The sequence below is a fragment of the Xyrauchen texanus genome, chromosome 2, assembly GCF_025860055.1.
Source record: "Xyrauchen texanus isolate HMW12.3.18 chromosome 2, RBS_HiC_50CHRs, whole genome shotgun sequence".
In the NCBI taxonomy this organism is placed as follows: Eukaryota; Metazoa; Chordata; class Actinopteri; order Cypriniformes; family Catostomidae; genus Xyrauchen; species Xyrauchen texanus.
This window is the reverse complement of record NC_068277.1, coordinates 8335893-8347963: the sequence shown is the minus strand read 5'-3', so window position 1 is coordinate 8347963 and position 12071 is coordinate 8335893. Positions and strand designations below refer to the sequence as shown.

The following is a 12071-nucleotide window of genomic DNA, read 5'->3' as shown; positions in this document are numbered from 1 at the left end:
GAGCTCCTGTTCAATGAAACAATCCCTTTTTGAAACTCCCTGTGAAGAAGTGTGATGCTGTAATGCTTAGCATACCCCAATAAAGTCCGAGACATCCTGTTTGAAGACTCAATTCCCATAGCAAACTGAGCTCAGAGCTGCGTCTACACCTCCATGAAGGCGTGCTTGTTGGCAGGAGCCATCATCTGTGTTTGGCTTGTGTTGATTAGTGTCTCTGGGAACTAGTGGCATTCAGCTAGTAACGATTATAATGACATTACAGTGAAAGCAGTTGGAGCTCGAGAAAATCCAGACATAGATTCCAAAGGTCCAACATAGCAAATTAACTATATTTGTATGAGCAGAAAAATGCCAAGGAGGTGGCTGTTAATCACCACAACTAGAATGCCCCATCTTCTATTAAATCTATAACAACTTGTTATGCTACCAATTTCACCTAATAGGACATGTTCTTGGATGTACATGCATTTTAATCCTGGAACTACATTACTATCAACCAGTCAGACTTTAGGGATAAGTATGGGTCTTAGGCCTAGGGCTGGGTTTTGAACAACATGCCAATAAAACCATAATTTCACTCTGATTTTAAGGAGTTGGTTAGGATTAGGAGGACAAAGTTTGGGTTAGTGTGCTTCTGTAAAGGCCCGTTCACACCAAGAATGATAACTATAACTATAACGAGAACTATTTTAGCATCCACACCAATAGATGATAACTTTCTGCTTTTTCTAAGTTGTGTTTACAGTCAAGAAAATGGATGTAGATAAGCTGCTGATTCTACTGCTCTACATTTCGCAAAGAAACCAAAAAAAAAACAGATGGATACAAATTCAAAGGAGACAAGACAATGTTTTCGACATTAGCGCAGGATTGGTAAAACAATCCTGATTCACATTGCTATAGAGTACAGTAGTCAGGTTCTGGAAAAACCCCATTCGTTTTTTGCAACCTAGTCTCATAGAATGAACTCTATTACTCAATTTTTACATGCTGCTTTCTAAGTTTTGCTGCATTTTCCTGGTTAAATGAACACTAGAGGTGCTAAAACAACTGTGTGTTTTATTCATTTTCACACAAATCACAGGTACTATGGCTGTTAATGACTTCATATACACTTATTTTTTGCTTTGTTACTCACAAATCTGCCATGTTATGATTTCAAAACACTTTTACTCTAACGCATCATTTAACACTTGTATTTCAGACCACCCACATTTGCACACGTGTTCCAACAAGATTATCTTCCGCTCTAACTCGCCTGGTTGAGTGTTGGACTTCAGACCGAGCATCGAGCTCAGCCAAGGACGTTTGAAACAAAAGTGAAGCAAAAGTGCTGTAGAGGCAACACAAAATGATGTGGTTGCTTCAGTTAATGTGCTTGTCATGTCAAATTTGATTTTAAAACACTATTGGTTGGGTTTAAGTTTTGGTTTCGGGTAAGGATGTCTGTTTTGCTTACCTATCGTTTATCTTTTTGAACACTTAATGTTAGGTTTATGTTAAAGTTTTAGGTTAGGGAGGAACGTTTTACTCATTAAAACTTCCATCTTATCTTCGCCTTATAAACCTTGTCTGATTACGACACCATTGCACTCACTTTTGCCGCCCCCCGCTGGACATTTCACTGGGAAACTGCAGCCAAACATGCAATGAACCACGTAATTTGAAAAAATGTTGCCATTGTCGCATAAATTTCACGAGATTAGGCTGCTTTTTTTCCCATAAGGAAAGCCATTTTTAACAATATTGATAACTTAAAAACATTTTGAAGACAGACCTATTGTGAGCTCTGAGATTGTTTATCGATGGTATATGCTTCTCTTGAAGCTACTTTAAACATCATTTAATAAAAAATCATGTCGATACTAAAATAAAAAAAGATGTCAAGCTCACACTTGAATTTGACACATTAGGGGGAAAATATAATGCACAAATTAAATTAAAATCGTAATATGTCCTATTTTCAATTATTAAACCGCAAAAGGATGCAATTTAATTAATTTACTGTTCTGCATTTTCAATTAAACTAAAGCACCTCATATGTTAAAAAAGCTATATTATGAGCATCACACGTGATGTGCATGTTGTAGTAGATGACAGAACAGAGCATTTATTTACTATGATACAAGCCACACATGTCGAATATATATTATCTGATTAAACCGCAGATTTTGCATATTAAAAGTTACACTGGGCCATATAACCAACCGCTTTTATGGAAATGTGCAGATACTGTCAAATGCACACAGAAACTGAAAAGCCTTGACATCAAAATAAAAGCCTGATTCAACTTGCAGCAGAAATATAGTAATGCTGTATGATGAAATGTAATATTCACTGTAATAAAAAGTTTAATAATAATAATCATCACCATATTTAAGCAATATCTCTCAACTGATAGAGCTGAAAGTTTGAATCAATGTTTTTTATATACTGTGATGCTTGATACTTTGAGACCAAACATAATATCAGTGTTGTGTGGAAAATAATTGTTTCATATATATATATATATATATATATATATATATATATATATATATTATTTATTTATTTATTTATTTATTTATTTTAAGTTTAATGAATTCATTTGATTATATAAAATAAGGACATTTTCATTGGTGTAATGAGTCAGAGGCAGACACAGAGGGAAGATCTATGTGCAGAGTTTAATGGCAATGGTAGTTAAACAGGCAGAGGTCAAAACCAGGTAAGCAATTATGCATGTAACAAAGTAACAAATCAAAAATGGTAAATAAAGGGGTAATCCAAGGGACAGGCAATAATCAACACAGGCAGGCAGTAGATAAAGATAACCCTCAGAAATGCAAGACAACAGGTGAATTGGCAAGACTTCGCAGTGAAGTGAAGTTTAAGCTGGGATTATATACACTGGGAGTTTGATGAATGAATGGCAATCAGGTGTGAGAGTAAATGGTGGGAAGAAGGGGGTTCTGGGAAATGTAGTGGGATAACACTCAGGGGAAACAGATCGGGAGGATGTGACAGTTGGCTCCTACTTAAAAACAAACAAACAAAAAAATTAAAAGCAATGTTTTCTTAATTGAGAAACAGTTGAAGTAAACATGCAATTGTTTTAATTTATTATTTATATTTAGTTTTTAAAATAGGCTAAAAGAATGTGTTCAATAGCATATTACCCATTTTTGCTGTTGTATTGATATTGGTATTGAAAATCGTGACATTTTACTGGTGCCGAAAACTAAAATCTTTTGAATCGAGACAACCCTACTCTTAAACTACCTATTTATTTGCTTATGTCTGCATATTTTGAAATACTTTCAATATATTGGTTTTATAGCTATAATGATCAACATTAAATTAATAATTGTATATTTTCCCTGATTCGATCACGTACTTCGCAATTCTTTAAATCAATCATTACAACCTTTTAAATCAACGTTTTTTTTAATGTTATGATTCAACTCTGAGCTGGGTGGTTTGGTTCATAGCTAAGAACTCTTTGATGAAATGCCTATGGATATAAAAGGAATACTTCCATAACCAAGATGCCTGGAAAAGTGGGCAGGCACTATTGCGCTCTATTGGCCAAATCTTTAGAATTGTAAAAGCAATTGTGAATTTGCTGCTTGCTAAAAATCATACAGCACTGAATTTTGTTGGCATTTATGATTAACTTCAAAGGATTTTCTTCAGTTTCACACAACTGTGGCAAAGTCAAGTCAAGTCAGTGAAGTCAAGTCAAGTGGTTTTTATTGTCGTTCAACCATATACAGTTAGTAGAGTACACAGTGAAACGAGACAACATTCCTCCATGACCATGATGCATAAATAAAAAAAACATAGGACAAACCCAGAATCACATGAGACTACACAGACTAAATAACATACCTATATAAAGTGCACATGGAAACGTGTGCAAAAAGAACGGGACAGTAAAATAAATTACTACAAATTAACAGGACAATAGGCACAGTGAGAGACAGTGAGAGACAGTGCAGTGCAGACTAGTACACAGTACTGCCCTACAAAACAAAAAGGCAGTAACTGCATTTTTGGTCAAAAATGAGTTATTATCATTTTCATGACATTCAAGGCATCCTTTGTTATGTGACAAAACATCTTATCTCAAATGTGTGTCGTTTTGGAGAAAAATGGTAGTCGTTTGTACAGTAACTGCAAAAACATCCATTACTGTATTCTTGTTATGTTTTACCTAACAAAAAATAACCGTGTTGCTGCGCAGTGAAGTTACTGTTTCCATGGTGAACACACACAGCTGACTTCGCGGCATCCTCACGGGACGGTTTTAACATTTGCGATTTCACACTTCTAACTTCACACAAATTTTGTTTGAGATGGCACAAAGCCGGGGAAAGAAGATGGTCGAAATGGCATTCAAAAGAAAATACCCAGAGAATGGTAAGTAACAGCGACAGATTAAACATTTAGAGGCTAGGCTATCACAATATAAACACCTGTCAGCCACCAGGGCGGGACTTCCTCTCAGAGGTCCATTCAGATAGCATTATGCTAATTGACAGGCGATGTTTTAAATAGCTTTGCTTACCTGCCCCTGATCCTCCCTGCTCCTAGCTGTAACTTTATCCTCTGTAACTTCACATCATCGCCGATGCCATGCCATCATTTTGTTGTTCATGTCACAAAGTTATAATCCAACCAGCGGTGGAAAAATATTCAATAACTAGAAAAGCATGTGGTCCTATTCAAAATAAATTTTCCCAATTTGGGCCTTGACACAGCTTAGCAATGTGAGACTTTAAGTAGCCGTTTCAGCATCAGAACAGCTTCTGGGTGGAAAATATTGACCTAAAATGGTCAAATTAGTTTGGGTTTGGTATGGTTCCAATTATTTCAAATACAGTGTATAACACACCCAGAGCCCAAGTTGTGGCAAAATAGTTTTTGGAGAATCTGTAGTTACCGCCTCTTTCCTTGGTATGGTGCCACGTTTTTGGTAAGTAATACAAAGCAAGAATACAGTAACTGCAAAATAGGGGTAAAATATCAAATTCAATATGAGGATTGATATGTACAAAGAATAAGCTAATATAAAGTAACAAAACAGCCACATGTCCAATAATCTACCTACAACTACTTAGGCTGGATGACAGGATAACTTTAAAGTCATTTTTCTCAGTTCTGCACTCTGTGTAGTTACTGCCTTTTTGCTTTGTAGGGCAGAGTAGTGCAAAAAGATGACAGTTTCTAAAAATGCCAAATTAAAACATAACATACTATGAAATAGTGTTCTATGCACTAGCAGTTATTGAGGTAGCAGCCAGGTATAAAGTGACAATAATTAAAGTGCAACTCAGGACATGTGTGTGTGTGTCAGTCCAGTCTCTGAGTATTGAGGAGTCTGATGGCTTGGGGGAAGAAGCTGTTACACAGTCTGGCCATGAGGGCCCGAATGCTTCGGTACCTCTTTCCAGATGGCAGGAGGGTGAAGAGTTTGTGTGAAGGGTGTGTGGGGTCATCCACAATGCTGGTTGCTTTGCGGATGCAGTGTTTTTTTTAATGTCTTTGATGGAGGGAAGAGAGACCCCGATGATCTTCTCAGCTGTCCTCACAATCCACTGCAGGGCTTTGCGGTCCGAAACGGTGCAAGTCCCAAACCAGGCAGTGATGCAGCTGCTCAAGATGCTCTCAATAGTCCCTCTATAGAATGTAGTGAGGATGGGGGGTGGGAGATGTGCTTTTCTCAGCCTTCGAAGAAAGTAGAGACGCTGCTGGGCTTTCTTGGTAATAGAGCTGGTGTTGAGGGACCAGGTGAGGTTCTCTGCCAGGTGAACTCCAAGGAATTTGGTGCTCTTGACAATCTCCACAGAGGAGCCGTTGATGTTCAGTGGAGAGTGCTCACTCTGTGCCCTCCTAAAGTCAACAACCATCTCTTTTGTTTTTTCCACATTCAGAGACAGGTTGTTGGCTCTACACCAGTCCATTAGCTGCTGCACCTCCTCTCTGTATGCTGACTCTACATTCTTGCTGATGAGACCCACCACGTTCGTGTCATCGGCGAACTTAATGATGTGGTTCAAGCTGTGCATTGCTGCACAGTTGTGAGTCAGCAGAGTGAACAGCAGTGGACTGAGCACACAGCCCTGGGGGGCCCCAGTGCTCAGTGTGGTGGTGGTGGAGATGCTGTTCCCGTTCTGGACTGACTGAGGTCTCCCAGTCAGGAAGTCCAGGATCCAGTTGCAGAGGGAGGTGTCCAGGCCCAGCAGGTTAAGCTTTCCAATCAGGTGCTGAGGAAATATTGTGTTGAATGCTGAGCTGAAGTCTATGAACAACATTCGAACGTATGAGTCCTTTTTATCTAGGTGGGTGAGGGCCAGATGGAGGGTGGTGGCGATGGCTTCGTCTGTTGAACGGTTTGGACAATACGCTAACTGCAGTGGGTCTAGTGAGGAGGGCAGCTGGGTCTTAATGTGCCTCATGACGAGCCTCTCGAAGCACTTCATTATGATGGTTGTGAGTGCGACGGGATGGTAGTCGTTAAGGCAGGACACTGAATATTTCTTTGGCATGGGGACGATGGTGGTGGCCTTAAAGCACGTTGGAACGACACTGCTGCTCAGAGAGATGTTGAAGATGTCGGTAAGAAGATCTGCCAGCGGGTCTGCACATCCTCTGAGCACTCTGCCAGGAATGTTGTCTGGTCCAGCGGCCTTCCGTGGGTTGACTCTATGTACATCAGCCGTGGTAAGACAGAGCACCTGGTCGTTGGGAGGAGGGGTGTTCTTCCTCGCCACCACGTTGTTCTGTGCTTCAAACCTAGCTAGAAGTCGTTCAGCGCATCTGGAAGGGAGGCATCTTTATCACAGGCAACTGATGTTGTCCTGTAGTTGGTGATGGACTGGATGCCCTTCCACATTCCCCAAGTGTCACTGCTGTCCTGGAAGTGACTGTGGATTCTCTGGGCGTGTGCGCGCTTTGCCTCTCTGATGGCCTGGGACAGTTTGGCCCTCGCTCTTCTTAGGGAAGCCTTGTCGCCTGCTCTTAAGGCGTATCTCTTGAGATAATAATCATCTACATGTAGTAGCGTCCCTAATTTGATACTCTGAATTATATCATGCCAGTTCCTGGTGCAGCAATAATATTACTTTGAGTCGTTATATGTAGATTATGTCTTATGGGCTGCATTGATTAAAATGTATGGCACAGAAAGTATTGGTGTTGTTTGGTGCAGTGTTGTGGTCCTATGGTTAAAGGACCAAAATGTCCGAATGATTGTCATGCTGAGGGCAGTAGCAGGGAGCAGCCAGGCAGTGTGGTCCGCCCCTCCGAAACCGAATAGGACTCGTGGGACAGGCCTTTCCTTTTGGACCAGCTCTACTCCAGAGGGCCAGGGCCATTAGTTGCCTTAATATTCTGCATTACCTTTCCAACCATTTGTTGCCCCTTTGTTGTGATACCTACTTAAAATATCAAAGCCGGCGAAAGCCTCAATGAGACATTTGAAAACTGAGAAATGCGGGTTTTATGTGTCAGCGCTGCGTCCCCTCCCTCTGTCCGTTCTCTTTACTCAGCTCCATGCAGGTAGTGCTGGATGAAAAAGGAATCAAAAGGTGAGAGAGAGAAAAAAGCTTGGGTGGGACATCAATGGCTGACATGGTTGAAACAGAACAAAAACTGAAAGCTATGCAGGAGGGACCAGTAGGAGACATAGAAAGAATCAAAGCAATCCAACAGAATGGGACAAGTGAGAATTTTAAAACACATAACCTAAAGGCAAACCATTTCGGCCCTTCTTATTTGAGGTAGTTTGTAGAGTACAGCAGGAATGTAACCGCCATAGACATAGACCTTACTCACAGCACCATGTTTAATTTTTGATGGGAATGAAAATTAGGCTGTGAGGGATAAAAGTTCATTGAAGTCTTTTTAGTAGGTTGTACTGTTGTTTAAGTAGGTGTTGATCACTCAGCTGACGAAACAGTTAAATAAATCTTTCCAAAAAAATTTAAGTTGACAAAAAACTCATGAAAACATGAGTTGTGAAAATTAGACCTTTATACAGTGCATGCCATTTAAAACACCCTCAGGCAGGGCTAATGCACTTTGGGGCCGATCAGGGGTGGACTTGCCAGCAGGAGAACCGAGCGAGCAAAAATTAGCCACCATGTTATGCAGAACAGAGCACAAAACGGTGCCGCGATATACAGAAAAGGACAGTGAACCCCGCAATATGCAGAAAAGGACAGCGACCCCCCCACTCATCGACATTTGGGCCAGTCGCCATGTAAAATCCCAGGCCGATTTCTTTTTCCAGTCCAGACCTGCCCTCAGAGCCTCGTTTTGTTTAAAATTGTAATTTGCATCTAGCCTGACTAAGGTCCCTTTAAGCAAGTTAAGTCACTCAGCGGCCATTTTTGTAACACCTCAGGGGAGCTATTTTAGAAGTATTGCTTCTATCTACTTGAACAGGGAAAGACCGAAATCTTCTAAATGGTTGGTGAAGATTAAGAGCAAATAACACATTTCAAATAAGCAAATAATAATAATAATAATTTGACAACGGTAGTAATTTATATTGCGCTTCTTTAGCTCAAATCATGTTATAGGGTCAGTGGATATTCGGCGGTTAGACCTCGACAAGAAGTATCCACATACAGTATAATACATTTTATAGTAAAAGTTTAAATGTTACTTTAATGAGGTGTAATTTATACAAATATTACTGAAAATAAAACTAAAAAGACCCACTAACATTCAAACCTGATTTAAAAAAAAATATTTTTGAGCATTTCAGCTTTCTATAGGTCAACGCACATTAGGATGTTTCCTAAGGTGTTTTTAAGTAAGTTTAGAAGTTGCCAGGCTGTAAATAGGCTAAAACATGGGCTTATGAGAAAAAAAATTGTTGCTGTATTTGCCAAAGTTTGCAAGGTTTGTTGCATTTTGTCTCAAGGTTCAGTAATTTGTCGAGCACAACTGTATATAACTCTTTGTTTTCATGTTTATATATCTAAATATTTGCTCCTTAGTGCATCTAGATGGACTTATGTAACGGGAGCCACCTGGTAGATAGCTGTGCAGTGTGTAAACCTCACTCTCCTGACCTCAAGAGGTGCACTAGCGACCGACGCTAGAGGCTGTAGCTTTTAGCCTCCTTGTTAGCGCACCCGCCTCTCACGCTGGAGGTGCCGGTTCGAGTCTCATTCGGAGCGGGGCAACCAGGGCCTGTTACAATGGTGCCGTGACCCAGATGGGAGTGAGGTTTTAACTGGCCTTTTAAACTGTAAAGAGAGACTTTCATTCCTACAGCCGCCATATTCAGCATTACAATATTTCCTATTCATAACAATGCAAGTGACCTGTCTCATCCTATAACATCTCTGCTATGGTCCATTGAGGAGAAAATGTCCTCTCCAACATTCAGAATACTTTTCAATGACATATTCTTTTTCATTTAGTTCCCCAATCTTACATCCTTGGTCCACAAAAGTGTTTCCCAATCCTGATCCTGGAGGCCCCCGACACTCCACATTTTGAATGTCCTAAGTAGAGTTTCATGACTTGGGTTTCAAACAAGGGAGATATCCCTAACGTGAAGCATTAGGGGTACTTCAGGATCAAGACTGGGAAACATTGGTGTACAGGACTGAATTGTTCCTGTGCTGGCTGAGTTGTTTGCATGTGGTTGGAGTTGATTGACCAAACAAAGCTTGAGTGACATGGGTGATGAGTAGGGTTGCCAACTTTCTTCCTGCCAAATATAGGACATTCCGGTTATAAATATGCTATTTCTTTCAGCAGGGCTCCGGCGTGAGACGCTGCCCAGTGGTTAAAGAGGTCCACCAAGAGCTTGTTTACATATGAAATCGGTAGAAAAACAGCGGGATTGATGAAAAAAGTGTTCAGTGTAAACGGCTCCTAATACGTTTAAAATGAAAACTGCTTTAGCATAACAACTAGGAAGAACTACATTTCTATCAATCTTCACTTTTAATAAACACAACTTTTTGCCCAAAGAACAAAGCTGCAATCAATGGTGAAAGACAATATTTTTCTGTCAAGTGTTTTCATCACCATAATTAAGCATAATTAAGCCTTTTTCATTTTGAAAGCTTAACGAACCGCTTTCCATTTAAAATTGGGCTCAACAGTTTGTAGACAATATAATAACATCCATCCATCCATCCATCCATCCAATATATAACAGATGTGTTAAAAATAGTATACAGTATATCACAAAAAACAAACAAAAAGAAAGTGCCTTCCAGGGCCACTGTCTCAGTACAAGTCATAGTAGTAACCATCCAATATAATGGACTTTTATGGGAGAGTGTCATTGTTTTGGCAGAAAATAGTGTTTATCACAAGTGAAATGACAATAAATCACATAACATTTTATAGCTAAACATGTACTGTATTGTACTATTGTAAAGTGCTGCTAATTTTCTCACCATCATTTAGAGTCTCTCTTCCAGAAGGAGCACTGACATACGCAATGCAGTAATGCCATGCCATAATCACTGGTGTTTTTGGAATCACAGTGGTGAGAAAAAAGTTATCATGCACTTGAATGCTATATGTTTGATAAATGCTTATATGTTTTGCCTGATTCTGAAAACACAGCTGATTTTCACTGATCTTTCCCCTGGCTGCTTCTGTCAAGTGCATCCATGTCACGTTTAACAGCCGATATCTTACACAGCTCTGAATATAAACATGAACATATTTTTTGGTTCTAGTTAGCACTCTGGCTGCTGCATTTTGAACTAACTGAAGTTTATTTATTGAACCTGCAGGACATCCTCCCAGTAATGCATTACAGTAATCTAGTCTTGAGGTAATGAATGCATTAATTAGTTTTTCGGCATTAGAAACAGAGAGCATGTGTTGTATCTTAGCAATAAGACTGAGATGCAAGAGTGCTGTTCTACAAACATTGGAAATGTGTTTTTCAAAGGATAGATTGCTATCAAATATAACACCCAATTTCTTCTCTGTAGAAGGCGAATTATATTTTAGTGTCTTATTTTTGGAGGTTTTTGGTCCAATAATTAGTACCTCTGTTATGTGGAAATTGAGTAGAAGGACATTTCTAGCCGTCCAGTCTTTGACATCATTGATACACTTTGATAACTTGCAGAATTGTGAATTTTCGTCAGGTTTCGAGGAAATATAAAGTTGGGTATTGTCAGCATAACAGTGAAAACTAATTCCACGGTTCCTGATAATATCTCCCAGGGGAAGCATATACTGTATAATCACATTACTATATCTACATTTTGACAAAATTATTTTAACGTGCCTCGTTGCACGTATCACGACAGTTTCTTGGTGAAAAGAAAACTAGAGACGCTACAACAATGACTTATATTCACTCTCACACATCACGAGCAATGCACTTGCACTGTAAAGGACCTCGGTACGAGTCCTGAAGAGCACGTGAATCGATACAGAAGCCAAAAGTGTCTTACAAACGCCATGTAAAGGTATGGTTGCTTCAACAATTGCCTTATTTATATCAGATTTCCTTGTAGTACACTATCGGTTGGTTTAGGTTTAAAGTTTTGAATTTGTTGATTTAAAACTCGATAGAGTATTAGCATTTAACTCACTTTTAGCAACACACCAAAGACATATCACCTCATAACTGTAAGATCAGGCTTGGTTGGAGAGTCGAATGGCGATTTCCCCTTTGCTAGTCACAATTCCAGCTTGATATCAACTCCAAATTAATTTCCCTCCACACAAGGAGATCTCTCTTCAGTCCTGCTGGGTGTACACACAAACTATTACCAAAGGGAGAAATGTGTGTATGTGTTAGTGAACCTAAAACCATTATAGCATTACAAACTGGAGCCCACAGCACAAGGGTACAGATACCTCAACAGGTCAACACATCAGCATTTGAAGGTGTGTTGTCTAACAGGCCTTTGTAGTGGTGACATGCTGAAATGTGTTGTACATCTGGTCTCACGTCATTGAGTGACAAAAGGCCCGAGTGGTTTCCATAGTATCGCATTCCTGGGAGACTTATGAACTTTGTGTGTGCCGCGGGAGTACGACCTATTATTGCCATTGTCTGATCTGCTGCTGTTGACCTTTATTTTTGT

The 12071-nt window shown here is 39.7% G+C and overlaps 1 protein-coding gene across 1 annotated transcript in view; it reads right to left on the bottom strand.

Annotated features, from left to right (window-relative positions):
* Positions 1 to 11724, bottom strand: part of LOC127653995 (fibroblast growth factor 3-like) — a 35682-nt gene extending 23958 nt beyond the window's left edge. The window contains exon 1 of the mRNA XM_052140912.1: positions 11602 to 11724. Within this exon, the coding sequence (XP_051996872.1) occupies positions 11602 to 11606 (5 nt within the window). The 5' untranslated portion in view covers positions 11607 to 11724. The remainder of the gene's footprint in view (positions 1 to 11601) is intronic.
* Between the last annotated feature and the right edge of the window lie 347 nt (positions 11725 to 12071).